The sequence below is a fragment of the Macrosteles quadrilineatus genome, unplaced genomic scaffold (genome assembly GCF_028750875.1).
Source record: "Macrosteles quadrilineatus isolate MER2022 unplaced genomic scaffold, UCM_ALF_1.0 Scaffold_3__2_contigs__length_128488019, whole genome shotgun sequence".
NCBI classification, from domain to species: domain Eukaryota; kingdom Metazoa; phylum Arthropoda; class Insecta; order Hemiptera; family Cicadellidae; genus Macrosteles; species Macrosteles quadrilineatus.
The window spans coordinates 102,943,320-102,963,764 of NW_026542596.1; the positions used below are offsets into that span (position 1 = coordinate 102,943,320).

At 36.3% G+C, this 20,445-nt stretch overlaps 1 protein-coding gene across 2 annotated transcripts in view; it reads left to right on the forward strand.

Annotated features, from left to right (window-relative positions):
* The window catches only part of LOC128990964 (ubiquitin carboxyl-terminal hydrolase 48-like), a 109,599-nt gene that overhangs the window by 50,893 nt on the left and 38,261 nt on the right, over nucleotides 1–20,445 (forward strand). For both annotated transcript variants that reach the window (XM_054413646.1, XM_054413648.1), the window contains one exon: nucleotides 9,421–9,584. In XM_054413646.1, coding sequence (XP_054269621.1) covers nucleotides 9,421–9,584 — 164 coding nt within the window. The remainder of the gene's footprint in view (nucleotides 1–9,420; nucleotides 9,585–20,445) is intronic.

A 20,445-nucleotide genomic window follows, 5' to 3' on the forward strand; every position in this document is an offset into this window, starting at 1 on the left:
AAATAGTTAGTGAACAGCAGTGTAAATAGTTTGGAAATACAGTAACCTTAAATATATACCTTGTTCTAAAAACTGTCTATTATTTTAAAACCAAGTAGGCCTATATACTTCTTAAAATCATCGTAATTATTTCGTGTTTGGGCTCAATGTTCTTGTTATTTGATGCAGGTTACAAAAATGACGTTATTTAATACACTTTATGGTGGTATACAAAAACTCTATCCTCTATGCATTACGCCTAGTTGTTGACTCATGGTCAAAACCCAGTGCAGCCGAGCGAGGGCTAATTAGGGGCCGGGCCACCACCCGGCCGTCCTAATCCCTCAGCCGCCACGAAAGTTTGCGGGGAGTATAAATAATATTTATTTTAGATGAGTTCCAAAAATAAAATCTAACGCGGTCAACCACGCTGCTCTCAGTGTTGTGCGGTGGTAGGGGGGGGGAGGGAGGGGGAGTTGTTGTATAAGTTTACAAGACAATCATGACTACGGCGCTACGACCCCCTCTAGACCTATCGCCTGACCAATAAAAGATCCCTCACACAAACTTATTCACAAGTCTCCTCCTCTAATAGCTTTGACACAAGTTGTCGACAATTCTTGGCAATGATTGTGTCGTCCGTTCGCCAGCCGTCACAGGGTCGTCAGTCGTCAGGGTCGTCAGTCGTCAGGGTCGTCAGTCGTCAGGGTCGTCAGTCGTCAACAAACATACAGTCGTCGTGTGTTTGTTTATATCACTTTTGAAAACCATTAGGTAATATCAGTGACTTTGGATACTATTGAATATAGTTAATGCAACTTTTAAGATTTTACCTATTAAAAATATCATAGTTTCTCTAATTGCTTTGATAAAGGTTGTTCACAGCTAATGGGAGAAAGTATGTGTCACATTGCTGATACCGTTTATTTTCTTACAAATCAATTTGTTTCATTATTTTCTTTCCGTGGTATTTTCAGTATATCACCACGTATTTATCTAATGTCCCCTCCCTTAGATCAAGTGAATTTGATTGGCCATCGGGTGACCCACCTAGTAAATTTATAAACAAACAGAATTTGGTAAAATACTATGAATAATAATAAAAAAATCTAAAATCTGATTCGAAAGTTTAGTACGTCAATTGTTAAATCCCCTTACACTTAGCCAATAGGAATGTAAAAATTTTGAAGTTTAGTTGAGTATAAATTTTAAGTTTGACTTTTTAAATGTCAAATTTTAATATTATGACTACCGTTAATTTACTTATTAATTTTAATTTTTTATATGTAGTTACTATCCGACTGCTTTAGTAGCACCAAGTCCAATAAAAAATGTAATCTGATGGATACATAGTTAAATATTTCATCACTAGACTTGCTTTTGTCTGGTTTTGTTTGCTTACATATATGAGTTCCTTACTAGTAGATTTTTTACTTACAGGTAATGGAAAACAATGATACAAGATCTCAAAACACAAAACACTTACGTAGAAAAGTTAGCTAAAATCTGTAACGGAATTATGTATAATGCTAGAAATATTGGTAATTGATCTCTTAGATTTATTATAGTGATTATCAGAGGCAAAGTACAACCTAAGCAACTGAAGCCACAAGGTTAATTACAGCGTTTGAAAGACCAAGTCAGATGGGCTGGAAGGGACGTGTTTAATTTGTGGACCTAGTTGAGAGGAATGCCGCCCCAGTTGCAGTTATTAACACCACTAAATTAACACAACACAGGTCCTCTCAGGGCGGGGATGTCTTTCGTTCTGTTCACAACAGTCAAAACATTCCGAGTTTTAAATTGTTATAGTTTATTTGGTGTATTACTTGGGGCGCATATGGTTTTAAGTCGTTTGGGATACGTTGGCTCTTAGTTACGTGGTATAGGTATGTGGAACTAGACACAAAATGGATACAGTCTAGGCGATTATTTTCTCTATTTAGTTATGGGGGAACACTCGAATGATTTTAGAAGAGATTTACAAAACGCCTTAACACATTTTTGTAAATTACGAGTTTTAATTCTTAATGTCTGTCGATATTGCTTCAGAATTATTGGAAACTGAATAAGTGGTTTTATCTAAAAAAGAAAAAAATAGATCCTTGGCTATATTTTGTTTCTCTGCGATGTCTACAGTAGTTAACACACTGTCTAATTTGAGAAGGTTTGATGTCAAATTTGTTCCATGATTAATTGGGAAATATTGAAAATATAAGCTTTGGTTAGTAATTTATTTGTCCGACACATTTTTACTGTGCTTTTGATGATACAGAGTACAGTATTTTTAAATCCATACCTACAGTCACATGTGCAATAGTGTTTTTTTTGTGTTAATGTAAATTTTAAATGACGTAGTGGCTTATTAAGGTAAAGTGTAAGCTTATATTCTCGAATTTCGCTACGATTAGTGCCATTTGACGACGAATGTTGGTTGCAGGACAATTTCCAGTAAATAATTGCGTAAAAAACAATTTTTTTTAATTTGTATTATATTTTTGATTAAAAATATAAATCAATATCCTATAGTAGGCTAAATAGGGAAGGGTTGTAAAAAAATATGGGAAAAGGAGTTATAATAATACAAATAAAAAACGATATAACATGAAGTTAGAGACTATAAACTTAAGAACATATTTTTAATGTCTAACAAGCATTCGTTTATTGCAAAATATGAGCGGTTGAGTGGTTGGTCGCGGAGGGATCAGCGGCGAGTATAAACATTAGCAGGATGAGCGGCTTGTAGGGGAGGCAGGGGGAGATTGCCGGATTAGCCGAGGAAGCGCTGATGAAATGGTGTGAAAAAAGAGAAAAGGGAGGGTAATTGGTTCCCTCACCGTGCCACGTCACAACCCGACCACGGGGCGGCTCGAGTCTTACCTCCGTGTCACACGTAACCCATCCTGGCTATTATTGGAGTGTACTTTGTGTCCTAACTTCCTAACGCATCCCTACTTGAAGGACGATTCATATCTGTTATATGCTACGTAAATGTTGAACGAATTACCCAAGTGTTACTTCGTAGTACATCTTGCAAATTCCCTCTTTAAGGCTCTTCACATATGACGGCCAATGACAGGAGGCTCTAAATTCCCTCTTTGAGGATTGCATTATATGTTGGTTAATGACAGGGGGCTCTAAATTCCCTCTTTGAGGATCGCCATTTATGCTGACTGATTACAGGGGGGGGGTCTAAGTCCCCTCTTTGAGGATTGTATTATATGTTGGTTAATGACAGGGGGCTCTAAATTCCCTCTTTGAGGATCGCCATTTATGCTGGCTGATTACAGGGGTGGGGGTCTAAATTCCCTCTTTGAGGATCGCCATTTAGGCTGGCTGATTACAGGGGGGATCTAAATTCCCTTTTTGAGGATTGTCTTATATGTAGGTTAATAACAGGGGGCTCTAAATTCCCTCTTTGAGGATCGTCATATATGTTGGTTAATTATAGGGGGCTCTAAATTCCCTCTTTGAGGATCGTCATATATATGTTGGTTAATGACAGGGGGCTCTAAATTCCTTCTTTGAGGATCGTCATATATGTTGGTTAATGACAGGGGGCTCTAAATTCCTTCTTTGAGGATCGTCATATATGTCGGTTAATGACAGGGGGCTCTAAATTCCCTCTTTGAGGATCGTCATATATGTTGGTTAATGACAGGGGGCTCTAAATTCCCTCTTTGATTATCGTCATATGTTAGTTAATGACTGGAGGCTCTAAATTCCCTTTTTGAGGATCTTCATATATGTTGGTTAATTACAAGGGGACCCCAAATTACCTCTTTGAGAATCGTCATGTGTGTTGGTTAGTTACAGGGAGCTCCAAATTCCCTCTTTGAGTATCGTCATATATGTTGGTTAATTACAAGGGGACCCCAAATTCCCACTTTGAGGATCGTCATATATGTTGGTTAATTACAGGGAGGCTCTGAATTCCATCTTTGAAGATCGTCACATATATTAGTTAATGACTGGGGGGCTCTACATTCCCTCTTTGAGGATTGTATTATATGTTGGTTAATGACAGGGGGCTCTAAATTCCCTCTTTGAGGATCGCCATTTAGGCTGGCTGATTACAGGGGGGATCTAAATTCCCTTTTTGAGGATTGTCTTATATGTAGGTTAATAACAGGGGGCTCTAAATTCCCTCTTTGAGGATCGTCATATATGTTGGTTAATGACAGGGGGCTCTAAATTCCCTCTTTGAGGATCGTCATATATGTTGGTTAATGACAGGGGGATCTAAATTCCCTCTTTGAGGATCGTCATATATGTTGGTTAATGACAGGGGGCCCTAAATTCCATCTTTGATTATCGTCATATGTTAGTTAATGACTGGGGGCTCTAAATTCCCTTTTTGAGGATCGTCATATATGTTGGTTAATTACAAGGGGACCCCAAATTACCTCTATGAGAATCGTCATGTGTGTTGGTTAATTACAGGGAGCTCCAAATTCCCTCTTTGAGTATCTTTACAGTTTTTGAGTTGTGCTGATTTTAAAATATATTATTGAGTTATGCCCCCATAAGTCTGTGTTCCAATTCAAAATTCAACGTGGTGGAATGTCTCGAGGGAACCACTCCCCTCGTATGCACACGCCACTATTACCTCGACGTTAAGAACTCCTCCGCTGCAGCGTCCCCGGAATGCCCAAACAGGCACCGCGACGCTCGGCGATGAATTTCAATCCTGTATTAATCTCGCAAGAAACAGTTCCATTCATTAGTGCGGGGTCAGTCCGCTCCTTAGTAAATCACACTGGCGTGGTGGCGTGTTGCGATCGCGTTAGTAATCTGGTTAGTATTGTAATTAATCCGTAATGGATGTCCCTTGACCCTGCCTTGCGTTGTGTTTAGATTTGTTACTGGGTTCGCCCGGTATATTGAATATAAAGGGCCCCTCAGGGAAAGCGTCTTAATTGTGTCTTGTGTACTTAGTACTCCAATTCGTTGAGTTGGTTTAACGTGCTATGTATTTTTGTAATTGTTAGTGAGTGTTTAATCTTAAATACGAATTCTATAACCCTTGTAATCCCTATAACCTAATTTTTTGACAATGTATATTCGGAAAACCTGGAAACCTCATGTTTCGTTTGGGACCTTGTGTTATAACATTTATGGGTGTACCTGTGTCTTAAATGAAATGTTCTCGTTTATTTTTTGGGGCTTTAAGAATAACAAATGTTATCACAAAGAGCTTGAGCTGCATTTTTTCGTAATTTATATGGTGATCCATCATTAGTTGGTTTCCATAAATAGTTATGCACCATAATAATTGTTTCCCCGTGATGAACAAATCTATCGAATCTTAATTATTTTTTGCCACAAAACTCAAAAAACCTAGTTTGTTCACCTGATGTGATGTTGGAGTTATTTTTTAGCTAGAAATGCTAAGCGGGTTGAAAATCTGTGTTTGCGCTAGTTAGCATAACACATATACTGATCGAACCCCGAAATACACAGAATATCCAACGATACAGCTAAATACTCATTACTTAGTGCTAGACGCTACACTTGTGTACTTATCACTTGTGTGGGTGTCCCACTGGCCCAGTAAGGGATGGTTCACCGCCGGCGCACCCCTCACTTTTTACCCCGTATTTATTTTTATGGAGCTGTTGCCAGCTCGTTTTTACAAGCCGAGAAGGCAATGGGGCAGTTGAAGTCCCATCATTACCAGTTTTTTCCACCAGTTTGATATATTAACGCCACCTTTTTTCACTTCATCCCCCGTCTACAATGTGTTACAAGATTCGGTACGGTTTTATTCATAAGGTAATTTTTTATAAAATCTGTTATTTTCTATTTGTCTTGCGTTGCTTTTAAGACGGGTTTTTATAATATTTCAAAGTAAAAGAAAAGTCAAACCTATTCTCCTTCTAATCAGGAAAAATGTTTTAAATTTAACTTAATGTAAACATTAAGTTTGGTTTATTCTACAGTGATTTTCTAACTGGAATCTTGGAGGAACATAAATTTTTATTTGAAGATATTTTAAGTATAAAATATTCACATGTTTGAGAACGGTTCCCAGAGCTAGCTGTTGGGAAGGTGAGGTGTCTACGTCTAGACAGACAACTGTCTAGTTTACGAGGTTAGGTTACCTTATCTAAGCTTCCGCCCTACAATCCTGCATGCAGTGTGAAACTTGGCAGTGACTGTAGCTCGTAAGTCAGTTCTACACCTAGTTTTTGTGGCAAGTTCGGTTAAATTATGAAACCTCTGGATTTTACGTTGCAGCCAGCGTTGAGTTGTTGTTCCTCGAGGTAATATTGACCCGTGATGGAAAGATACGGTACGGTTTCCGACTTCAGAAATGCCTTGTATGATTTTCGTAGTGAGTATTTTTTTAATGATAGTTGAATAAATATTAAGAAAATTAAAAATTGAGGCTTAGATTTACTCGTTGTAATAATTTAAGGTTGGTCTGCAGTACTTAATTCTTCTTTTGGGGGAGAGAGAAAAAGTATTTCAATACAATTTTGAGTTTAACCTACCAAAATAAAACCTACCAGAATTATGTTTTAAGCAGCCACTATCAGACTCTGCTAGTTTCTAAAATTCACATATTATTTTTAGGAATTTTGTTTTACATAGTTACCTTATTTTACGATGCAGCGTTAATATTATTGGTTTTAAAAGGTAATACAGTAGTGACTGCCGTCAACTTTCGTGATATGGTGATCGAGGTTGGGTTTCCGACTAAATAAATGCCTGTAGCGTAAAAATTTAGTCGGTTTCAACGCCATTTAAAAATTTCTCCCAAATTGTATTCGCTACTAATCTCAACTACACTTTAAAGTGTAATTTGTCTACAGTGCTATCATTACATGAAACTGTAGTCCTAGTTCTAGTTTACAAATTCCTAACTACTACGTTTTGGGACATAAACAAGATGTTAAAACGATTGTATTAAACTCAAATATTATTTCTAGTTTCTTAACAATGTTATAAGGACTTTTAAATATGATTTCTCTCAATTTTCTTTTACGAAACAAAACCACAACTTAACAGAAATGATTCCAAACAAACAAGACGGGATTGGAGTGTGACAAACTGATTAAAGCTCGGGGAAGAAGAAGGGTTGATCATCTCAGACTGATTACCGTGTCATACACATATCTCAGTTTCCACCCCATATCCCGTGGCTTAGGTGGACAGAGGCTAAGGGTTGTACAGGTCGGGTGATAGCTTAATCCGCTCTGGTGTGTCCAATTTGGCGGGGGAGGGGCCAGTATTTGGCGGGTGGTCACTCCTCAGCACAAATTAGATAAGGGATGACCACTTGCCAAGATATCTTTCGAGGGTGGGTCCCATTAGGACCCCACTGATGGTATATCGGTAAAGAGATTAGGGCTTTTGTAATAGATACTTGTTTGATCGCGATATTTGTCGATCGGGCTACTTGACTTTTGATACGGGTGTGAGGTATTTTGATGAACTGTATAAAAAAGTAATAAAATGCTTCACCATTTAGTTTTAATTTAATTTGGAGTAGTATTTTTCATAACAAGAATAGAAAGGAGTCATTACATATTTGAGATCATGTTTAAAGTGCAAGATTTATCGAGCTCTTTAAACATTATGGTCGATAACATGATTGTAATGTTGAACTTTCACTCGTGTTTTGAACGTTACTTTTCGCTAAACTACAAAGACTTATTATTTTAAAATTGAAATAGATGTTGAAATATTTCTTTATTACACTTATTATGATTTCAAAACTACTGTAATAACATATTTTAGATTGGACCTTCTATTTAATGTTCAAATGTACGTTGACTGGACAATTTTGGTTGTTGCAAGTTAAAACAGTTGATGAAACAATAACAAATAATTGTTTGTGCATGTCAGCAAAATTAAAAAAGTAAACATTATTTTTGCGTAGTAAACAGTGTGATGATGAATTTTCGCAGGTAATAAACATAATATGGTAATTTCTTTCTCTACACTACTGTGAAATTACCTGTTTTCGTAATATGTTTAATACCTGAGAAAATTCATCATTGTATTGTTTACAACACAAAACGAATAATTTCACCACACTATGATGTTTTTAGGCATTTTACAAACGTTTATTGGAGGCCGAACGCTACGTATTGCTGTCTATGCCAGCTGTTATCGTTATTTGGGGACCGAGCAGGCTTTTCAATCCCTAGGGCCGAAAATCAGCAAATACACAATCAGTAGCTATAGCATTGCAATAGACTAGTTTTATTGTCCCCGCTGCCTAGCAAACTATTTATTATTATTTTTTCTGATTCCTCAAATAATTTATTCACATAACCTTAAAATGTTAGTTGTGTTGACTGTAAGTGTGCATTATTATTGTGGCGAATAGAGGTAAATAGTAGGGTAATAGGGTATAGTGTGGTGAAAATAGCATTCGTACCATGGACCGAAATGGTTTTGCAGCTCTCGATCGTTTTTATTTCTCGACTTCGTCTCGAACTTAAAAACTATCTCATCTAGCCGGAAAAACCTCATTTTTGGCCCTGGGTACGAAAAATACTATAACTATCTTTTTATTTTGCCGACATAAACAAATAATTATATGTTATTGTTTCATCAACCATTTCAATTTGCAACAATCAAAACTGTACAATCAATATAACTTCATTTTAACTTTAAAAGAAGGCTTAACCTAAAAATGCTGTGAGTTTATAATGTTCCCAACTGTAATAAAGAAATATCCTATTTTTGTTTGAATTAAGAAAATAAAAGCTCTTTGTAGTGTGGCGAAAAGTAACGTTCAAAACACGTGTGAAAAAGGGTCTATACATATTATCGACCATATTTAAAGTGCTCGATAAATCTCGCACTTAAAACATATGTTCTCAAATATATAATGACTCAATTTCTTCTTGTTAAAAATATATAATTTGAAAGTTGGGCAAATCATTGAAAGTACTTAAATAATCGGTATACAGTTTTTCTATGGTTTTATGTTAAAATTTTTCTATATTTTTCACTATTTATTTCTTTTCTTTGCCGAATAAAATGTGCCAAGTGTCATTTTATTGGATAGTACCGCACCTATCCAGTGCATTTTAACGACAATAGTTATAGCTCAAACTCATGTCATAGTGTACAATGTGTTAAGAGGGGAACTCTATTTATTAATTTATTTTTTTCCGTCACTATACATTGTTCAGTACTTGCCTGTGTGGCGATCTTAATGCACTGACTCCGTTATCGAATTAAGAGTGTATGTGTGATTTCCAGTGATAGCTGCAGTAAAAGATAAAAATAAAAGGTGCATCGCTAACTCTTACTCTGCTTGTCAGTCAAGCCACTTGTAGTGTATTTGGTGAATTGGCCATGCATTAAGACCTACCACAGGACCCCTACAACAGCTGCTCAATCCCCCACAATGAGTACACGCCTTGTATTATGTAGTCTGTCTATATACAATCCTCCCTATGTTTTTTTTTTTTTCAGAACTGTGTCAGGACTGTTTTGAAGCACGCCTCGAAAACGAGCACAAGGAGAAGTTGAACTATGACAGAGCCAAGTTGAACATTCGCCTGGTGCCCTCCACGACGAGTATGGACGATGAGAGTGTCAGGTCGTACGGGTCTGAAGGGTCAAACCACTCCGACGGGGTGAGTATGTCTTAACTTCTCGTATTATCAGGAAAAGTAGAGTAGAGAGAATGTAAACATTCTTATGGATAGTATTTTTAAGTTTTCGTAAAAAAATGTCATAAGCTCAGACTCAGAGACCTGTAAATGTGTGATATGTGTTGTTGTTTGATTAAAATAAACACTACGCCTAAACTGTAACTGTTATAAACTAAGTAAGGTATTGTAGTATGAATTATAGAAGTAATAATAGCGCTACGCATGGATTGTTATGGTCTTAGGGCCGTTCTGTTCTTATTTAAGAAAGAAACCTTTTTTGATTCTAGATTAAAAACGGTTATAATACCCGTGTTTTATCGTATTAATATACAGAATGGGAAGCTTTCTCGGCGTTCAGAATAAGATATGTGAGACCCCGAGCGAAAGACCTAAAGTAACTTGAAGGGAATTGAAAAGGAACAAATCTCGTATTTGAATTGTATTGGCGATTACATCGATTGTTGATGGCATGGTTATTTGGTAATGTCCAAGGAGCAACCCTTTTTTATTTTCCATATTATTGTCAACTGTGTGTACACTTTAACGATGCTACATGTTCGGGGGTTCGGTGCAGTAGTTTGGCGATCACCACGATTTGAAATAGTTGCGTTATTTTGCATTACCCAACCGCCCATCCGATTGCCGCGAAACTTTGGGAATTAAACATTCACTGTGTTGTGTATGTTGGAGTTGATCTAAGTTTCCTCAGCATGTTCTAGTGACGTACAAAATGTTGGTTTCTCCTGTACACCGCCATCCCCGCGTATGTACTACAGCGCTGCACCGCTACACCGCTACACCGCAGGTTACAACGTTACGGCCCCAGCAGTCCACACTAACGACGGGCCGCTCATTATGTTGTTAGCGGGTTCGGTTTGCTCATAAAAGGAGCTACAACTCAATCAGCAAATGTTGTCTGAGTCGTCAGGGCTGCGGGGAAAATTCTACCGGCGAGGTGAAGTGATCGTCAACATGTTGAAATTCAACTTCATGTTAATATTGTTCACGTTTTGGCGAGGTGTCCAATGATGGTTGTAGGTATATCACAGTAGGTAGTAAGTATAGTAATATAACTAAGTTGTAGTGTTCGAGACAGGTGAAATTATTCAGGTATTTGCCTGATTTTTGGCCTTATATTGAGAAAGTAGTGGGCAGAAGAGAGGCCATGCAGTTAAATTCGATTTTCAAATTCGTACCTTTATATTCTTTTTGTCGTATATTATACGAATGTTTTGTTACGAGTAAAAGTAAAATTATCAGCAATAATATGTAAAATCATTTCATTAATTTCATTTCATTTCATTTTTCACCACAGTTCCACACAGTGTCTTTTGGTCATAACTAGAGAACGTAGTACGGTTTCCCTATAGGAAAGTAGCTATTACCGAAGGTCTCATATAGTAAGACCTAGGCCCGGGACCGATTTACTTTTTCTTCATTTTGATGTACCCACAGGCCAAAAAAACCTTCGTTCAATTTTTTTTATTTATGCATATGTGTATATGTATGTGTGTGTCCGTCCAGACGATAACTTGAGTAATTTTTGTCCAATTTTAATAAAATTTGGTTTGAAGTTGTAAAGCGGGATAAACTTGAATGAGTTCCCGAACCAGCATGATCGGACCATGGGAACAGGTTTTAAGGGGGGGGGGGTTTATGGGGTAAAAATGGGGTTTTCTCATATTTTACCCTAAAAACACAAAATTGATAATTTTTTCCCAGACCTTTTTAAAGAGCATAAAAGAACAAATAATTTAGCATATTCAAATGTTTTTTTACGGTGATTAGTTACGGAGAAAATTCAAGAAATTGCCAATTTAAAATGTTTATGGCATTCTTATGGAGAATATTATAAAATGTTGTAGTTGGCTTGTTTATGGATATATTTTGATCAAACTCGGCGGATTTATTTATTTCATACTAAGATATTGATATTTTAATTAAATACACACTTTATTAGTTTCCCTATAGCAGCTAACGTAGGTACTCTTTAAACATAAATGTTAATTTAATAGATTAATTGAAAATCAATCCAGGCAAATGGAAATTCGCTTAGTCGGCAGGTTTGCTGAAGCGGGGGTATTTATTTAACGTTAGAAGCAATATTCTCCAGCGTCCCATATAAAATCCATCGTTTGACGTATTATTTTTGTTTTGCTTACGTTAAAACAGGCTAGCCTCGTAAAACAGTAAAAGTTTTAATATTTTGCAGTGTTAAAATTAAATTGGTTGTACTACTTGTTCCATGACCTTAACAAGATCTCATTACGGTCACTTTGAGATGAATACAAATTTTCTTCAAACCGGGGTCTTGTGGTAACGCAGCAAGCAGCAAGCACACGAGCTCCAGCACAGCCAATGCCGCGAGCTCCGCTAGACAATGGAATTGAGCTCTAAATCATCTGTGAGCCGGCCAAACCGATGGCCCATAATTAAAGGGTTCGCACTGGTTCACAGAAAAATAAATAGCAATAACAAGCAGTGAAGACCCGCGGCAGGTTGTGCAAATACTCAACACTGGTTTTTGTGGTGTTTGGTAAGGGGGGGGGGGGGTAAGAGTAACTACCCCTGTGTGCGCCCTCGTTGGGTGTCATTACGTTTTGTTTAAGAATATTTTTACCACTATTTATAGTTTTATTAATACTAGAGGTCGTCCAGTGTTCGAATACTTGACCAAATATATTTAATGACAGACATCTCTATTAGCACCACACGCTGTAAATAAAACATGTGATTGGTATTTCTTCCATTAGTTGTGACTTTCTGTTTATATTTTGTTGTTATTTCGTCACCAGCATTGCAACCCGTAAGGCCCATGTTATTTTTTTAATTTTAAATTCATATTTTGTGCTTATTTTTGAGCTTATTTTAATTTATAAGAAACATGCTTGCCTATTATTATATAGGATGTGGATCTAAATCTAGATCGTAAATATTTTGAAAACATACAACTATTTTTCTCTCTGTTTTTTTTTTATATATTTTAATTATTTTTGTAAGGGGGCGGTCCAAATCTCAGTTTGCTATCTAGTGGGTTTAAAGTAATGGATTATGTTCAATATATTCCCATTGTAATTTTATAGCTTATACCATGGATCTTTCTGTTATCATGTGTATTTCGGGGAAAGGTGCATTGTCCCTGAAGCGACTCTTGCGATAGTAGCTGAGCGATAGTAGCTCAGCGATAGTAGCTGAGCACTGGTTAGCGTTGTTTCAAATGGGACCATTGTCCTTGACGCGACTGCGACTGGAGCGGCTAGCGGCTGAACACAGCGACTGTAGCGGGTCTGCTCTGAGGGCAGTCAGAGTCGCAGTCGCTGAGCGATTTGTGTTGTGTGTAGACTTGTTTTGCTCGTAATGTCTTCAAAGAAAACAAAACTGTTTTTTACCCATAAAGAAGATATCAGATATGTACGTAATATTAAATCGCTACTATTATAAATTATAAATGAAAATACTTTTTAAAAATGCAACGTTTTTAAACGCACTATAAAGTAAAAAATAATTTATAAATATGTGGGGAGAATAAATACTTGTAAGATTTAAAAAAAAACGTGGGCGCATGCTGATTTACAATTATCTTTACCTATTGAACTATTATTATCTATTGCATGCACCCCACGTTTTTAGTTTTAAATATTTTAAGTATTTCCCTGCACATATTTATAAATTATTTTTACTTTTTAGTGCGTTTAAAAACTTGGCATTTAAAAAAAAAGGATTTTTATTTATAATTTATTTTCTCCTTTTTAGTCTTTAATGTGTAAATATGTTAAATCTATTTTATATGGCCTGTTAATACATACCAAACCCTTATTATCTGAAGTCATATGTTTTATATTTCCTTTGAACTGCTTATTTTATATTTAGAATCTCTCGGGAGCAGAACCTGTACCTCTACCCAAGCTTTTCGAACTGTCGAATTTAAGTATTTACGGCTGACTGCAAAATGTAAACATGGAAAATTTGGAAGCCCATGGGGCTTAGCCCAAGGAAAATATGAAAATTAAATGTTATAGTATTACATTGTCATCCATTTGTGAGCTGTGTTCTCTAGTTTCATTTCTCTAGCTCGTCGGGAAGTTAGTTTAAAATTTATTGCAAAGTTTGTACCGGACAAAAAAGCGAGCTAGTAAAAACGTTTTAAAATTAGGAGGTGTCATGGCACTCATAGCACCAATTCACTCGAAAGTCAGCAAACTAATATACAGAATCGCTCTAGAACAATCGCTTCAGGGACAATGACATGGTTAACTACTATCGCTGAGCTACTATAGCTGAGCTACTATCGCTCAGCTACTATCGCAAGAGTCGCTTCAGGGACAATGCACCTTGACAGTCCTCCAGTACAGAAAATGCCGTCGTCATACACATGTCCTATCTGGTCTCTGATGGGCACCGAACCACTCTTTCCACAGGTGATTTGAGAGAGACTTCATGGCTAAAATCTCGCGCTCTAACCACTAGACCAGTTACACATATACATTTTATTATTCATCTAAATATAAGTATTTAATAGCGAAAAGAAAATGCAATACAGTTTCGATGTGTTCATCAATATATTTCACCAACGTGTTTGAAAATCACTTTTTTATTTAAAATATTAAATTATTTTAGCAACTATTTTTGGGCCGTTAACTGTTAGGATATAACCTTTGACTATAACATATTATCCCTGCAGCTTGTTGCAACTTTTAACTTTAAGCTCGCTCAACGTAAACAAGCTTTAGTTTAAATTATATGTTAGGGTCGCCGGAATTTTATCCCCCTGGGCAAAGCTGACGTCACTATGACGTAGTAACCTGAGTGGCCAAAAGTTTGTTCGCGGCCGGAATTTTACCCCCGCGGATTTGGAAGTCTAATGAAAATAGTCAGAGCGTGATTAATTAGATTAGCGATAAAAACCGGAATTTTACCCCCTGTCCATATAACTAGCGTTTAGACAACTGAAGATGTACGGGCCGGATTTTTACCCCCGGAATTTTACCCCCTGGCCGATTTTAAAAATTGAATGATTTATTTTCTTATTTCAGTTTTTAATTAATTGTAAACATTTCATTATTTAGTAGCCTATCTTTATTTATTTTTTTTTTAATCCCATTTAAGTAAACAGAATTCGCTGTTTTATTTTGATCATATTAACCAGTTGGCTTCAAAGATCGAATCCTGATACTCGAATCTCAAAATTAAAATTAAAAACCTGTTCGATTAGTTAATGTTGCAAATAATTTAAGATAGGCTACTTAATAATAAAATGTTTACTATTAAATTAAAACAGAATGAAGATAATCAATCATTCTCACTAATTTATATATCTGGCCAGGGGGTAAAATTCCGGGGGTAAAAATCCGGGCCGTACATCCTAGGATTTTATAATTTTATGTGTTCTGACTAAATTCACAACCGTGAAAATATATGTTTAATTCTGCGTTTAATCCATCGAGCTGATGTCGCGAAACTCAAAAGTTCGCGGCCGGAATTTTACCCCCTGGTTTGTGACGTCACGTTTGCCCAGGGGGTAAAATTCCAGGGGGATAAAAATCCGCTACCCCATATTTTATAGCAATATTATTTTTACTTTCTTTTCTAGAACGTCGTTTCCACTTTCATCCACGATATATTATTTTGGGTTTAGAACATTTGTATATTCCGCATATCAAAAGTACGTTACTGACATTGAAAGTGTAGGGTGAGTGCTCTGAGTGGAGAGAGTCTCGAATATCTCGGTCGGAGATCGCGCATATTTGTTGCGGGACACCCTGCGTTTAGCTAATAAATTGAATCGGATTCCTTGTGTTGCCCGCGGCACAGTAGCCAAGCCCGGCAGCCGCTTAGCATACTTCCACCTGTCATCGCGACTTATTTATCGCCAACGCTTAATTTGATTTCTATCTCCTCCCTAGGTATGACTTACTGCCAGATCTCGGATCTTATCGCGCCCGCGGTGGCTGAGGCAGTGAATGAAACTTGAGTTAGCTCTGAGGTGTAAAGCATTCGGCTGTTTCATGAGTTCGGAGAAGAATGGGTCAAAGTTGAAGCGGTTCTTGTCAAAATTATTTACATAGGTAGAAAAATGATTTACAACTAACATTGGACTCGTATTGGGATTTATCTGTCAAATTTTGGGTACGTAATGAATTTTAAATTGAGATTTCACCGATGATCGTTGGTTAAATTATGTTTAGAGAGATTTTGCTCTCAAATTTTGCATTTTGCATTTTCTGCAAATTTGCTGATTTTTAAATTTGTAAGTTTTTTTACAATTTATGAAAATCCGCTTATACAATATCGTTGTACGCATAATCGCTGTGAATGCTGTTTCGAACCAATTCTTACAAACTACTACTTGCTTTAGTGTCTAATAGGAATTTTCTTTGATACAGTATTTTAGGTAACATGTTTGACATTCGTATGAACCATAATAATGGGAATTGATTTCACACATTTTAAAAACAAAAATCTACATTGTTTTGCATAAAAACAACTTATTAATCCAGAAATCGTTCCGCTAACATACCGTATATGTATTTTAAATTCTCTTAAAAAAATGCACTTATCATAAAATGTCAAAACTGTCAAAATTTGTAGGGTGTTGTTAATTTTGTTTATAATAGTTACATATGAACACATAATTGATTACATAAATGAACAACATACATAAGAATATTTTACCAAAATGACAAACAATCTTTGAACAGGGATCGCACTTTTTACAGCCAACCGATTAAACCGTGTGTAGGAAAAGCATTGTATTTTGAGGAAAATCTGTAAAAAAAACTCGTCTTCTGAAACACCTATTCTTATCATTACCTTTTAGTGAATTTCCCATATAAGGAATAAGCTATTGGCGAAGGTTAGACCTGGACCCGGGATCGATTTATTTTTCGTTTTGAGGTCCCTAGAGGCCAAAAACACCATCCGTTCAAATTCGTATTTATTATAATATAATAATTGTTTGTATAATTGTATAATTTTTTGTTTGTTTGTTAGCGCGATAACTTGAGCATTAATTATCCGGTTTTGATTAAATTTGGTCCAAACGTGTAAACCTACCTTTATTCGAACGAGTTTGCGAACCATTCATAATTTATTTCTTAAAAAAAGAAATAATTTTGTATATTGAAGCGTTGTTGCATGCCTAACGGTTACGGTGATAGTTAAAAAAAACTTTAAATTTAAAATTCTCATGTCATTCTTATGGAGAATAAAAAACTGTTGTAGCTTGCTTGCTTATGGATACATTTTAATCAAATTTGGTAATTTTGTTTATTTCATACTAAGCCATCAACGTTTCAATAAAAACACAACTCAACACCTTCCCTGTAGCAGCAAACCTAGGTACTTATTAAAATTTATGTTATTTAAATAGGAAATAAATCTGAAAATTTTCAGGGTATATTTTAGTAGAAATCCAGCCAGGTAAATGGAAATTCGCTTAGTCTGCAGGTTTGCTATGGCAGGGGTATCCTCTTTTTGAAGTATGCTTTAACGTTTCCCTCATATTTTCAATCTGTACAAAAACGGCTGGCAGCGGTAAGTGTACTACAGCGTGTCCAATGTACTGATGAGACAACCAGTGCCAGGCTTCATGAGCAAGTGTTTAATGGGTTCGTGCATCCGTGACTGATCACCTTTACGACGCTTTTATGTCAATTTCCTATTAGAAAGCGTTCTTGAACCTGGCGGCAGTTTAACACAGAATTATATTCGAAATTAAGTCCGATTTAGGCGGGTCGAATCGCCGTGGGAACGCAATGGGATGTTATGGGGTTTGTTATGTGAAGTGAGTAAATTGGAAGAGTTGTAGTTGTTCAATATTCTATTGTATGTAATATTCAATTATAAGTGAACCCATGAGAAAATTGCGGAGTTTGATAAATCCCAACGTTTTTCCGAGGCAAAATGAATCCAGCGCAATACCCGATTACCTTTTCAAGATAATTTTAGTTTGTAACAGTTATTAGGTAAACAAAACTACTAATTCACACAAAATTTGTTTATTTTAGATCATTTAATGTTTAAAAATTTATTTACCTACCTCAAGTAGGTTACAGTTGTCAAAAAGTAGCCTTTTAAATACAGTTAAAATACATTTTATCAATAAGTGAAGCCCATGAGGAAATTACATTTTAAATTGCCATTCGCAGGTGCGCTATGTCAAAAGATTCAAAATACCTACATAAACTATTTAGATCCTTGTAATTTTGGTTATTTGCTGTATAAAACCTCTTAGAATTATTCATAACTACAAATAGGCTACTATTAAAATCATTCAGAAGTTAATACAATTTATTATGCATTTATAATAATTCTCTCAAGTTTACAGTCGATGTGGAAGTCAAACTATTACATTAGTTTTTCTAGATTTCTTTGTTGGAAAAGAGAAGATTTGTTGCAGTGTAAACTAAATATATAGTGTGCACTTGCAGCTTAACATTTTTCATAAGTGTATAGAATGTGTAAGTGAACAAGTGATCACGGAAAACGCATAGACAAATCTCACGGTCATGGAAAAAATCACCATCGGCCTTCTGCGATCGCGGCAAAATATTTAACATCTCCCGAACTCACGGGACTTCATGATCGTCTACCGTGATCACGTAAACTTTATCATTGCATAGTAGCAATAGTGACAAACCCCTTAAATCTTGTTAACGTAATTATCATCGTCTTCTGCGATTTCGGAAAAATATTAATTGTCTCTTGGGGTCACAACACCATCGTCTTCCGCGATCGCAGTAAACCCCTGAACTTAATACTCTTTGGATAATCCGACCGTTTCACGTCCCGGCCTCGATCTCGGTCCCGTAGGTGACGGATTAGCGGGGTTGTACCGTATGTACTTGCAGTTTATAAGTGGGCACGAAAAAAACATCATTACTAATTTATTTTAATTTTTCATACATTTTAAAATAAAAAAAAAATAGAAAACGTAATTATTTATATATGACTATTCTGAAATCTATGTCTAATTGACATAGAAATCTATGTCTAATTGACATAGGTCTTTTTAATTCAAGAAAAAATAATCTACTATTTTTTTTAATACAAGACATAACGAATGATTTATTTTGATACCGAAAGTTGAGCGCTATCCGCCTAATAGTTAGCGCTTTTATGTGAAAATAAAAGTATAATAACACGTGATTAACGTGCTATACGGTAAAAACGTCCAGTGTTCAACCTCACGACATAACACGGAATACAACGCGATATAATTTGTCCCAACAATAAAATGTCCGCGTAACAGGGCAGAGATCGATTTCGAGTTTCTTTGTCCGAGCGCGGTACCCGGGGGGCTCAGCTACTGGAATCCCCCCCCCCCCCGTATCAATTATAAGTGGCCGCTGCCATAAACACCGTGGAATATCGTAATGAAGACGGATCGCGTCTCGGTAAACATTCCGAATGAATATGCATCCGCGGTCGATTCGTATCGAACGGTGTTTTACATACGAAATAACCGGGTGAAACCGATTGTCACTGCGTGTCTGCCCCTAAAATCGATTTATTATCGAAAATGATCACCTGTCCGGCGCCGCTGTATCTGATGTGCTACCGATGCAGTTACTTACCGGTGAAGGTTTAAACGCCGGCTTCCTCTCTTCCTCTCGCCTCGCAGCCTCCGTTCTACGCGACGCCGTCTCCATTCACCAGCGGGTCATACGTACTATGTGCTGAGGAAGGTTTAAGAGTTTCAGTATCATTAGATGGAAAAAGAATTAAGGCCGGACCCTCTGAAATGCTCCGTAATTTTAGGGGGATTTTAAATTGTATTTCTATTACTAAGTTTGAGAACCACGCTACTGATTTATTTCACCTCTTTTAATTTATCTGAATGTCAATTTTTAATGTAAATACCATATTGCAGTAAACACATATTGGGATGTGCATTGTATTACGGATTTGCCCCCATAAAATTATGACTTCGGGTATAATGTAATTGAAACATGCTAAATACAATTTCAGGTGGATCATAATGTTTTTACATTTTTTCAATAGCAATGGTAGCGCTAAAAGTATATTATTACTGTTGTTTCAAAACTGAACGCAGTGTAAACCAGTATAACGCACGAGTGTAATATACATTCATAAACGACTGAATCTTCGGTTTAGTATAAAGGATACAAATAAGTATAGCACATTTGGTTTATAATTACAGACATGTTTTATAGGATTAGGATTTTTAGCCTTTTCAGATTACTTTAATAAATAATAAAAATCCACTTTTTGAAGGAAAATCGTTTTGTCCATATTACTGGGGGGAAATTAGTCATAAATAAATCTTCAACTAGGGCATAGGTTTTTATTAGTACTTTAATACTTTTCAATGAAATGGCGACCATACAACTTTAAGCCAAGTATGAATGGAGATGAGTGTAGGATGAGTCGCGCGATCTTGTAGTCTTGTTAGTAACTAAACAATACAATTAAAGGTTTTTTTTTAAGAAACACATTGCCCAAAAACCCGATATCAACATGTTTGTAATAGCCAATATCGTAATATGTGCTGTTCGTTGTCTGTAATGGGCACCTGAGTCCGGAAACGGTTCAATATTTTCTTATACATATATATATATATATATATATATATATGTATACATATATATACACTATACACATATACACATATATATACTGCATAATGCGATACTTCGCACTACCCCGGTGCCGCCCCGGTGCGGTCTCGGGGTGTTCTAATAAATCATGTGACGCGACGACTGTTGATTTAATATACGGTAAACGCTCCCCACAGGATCTCTGCTTGTTTGAGTGTAACGTATATTAACAATAACTTACACGAGTCTCATGACTGCGCAGTTTATTAACTCCACGTCAGCGC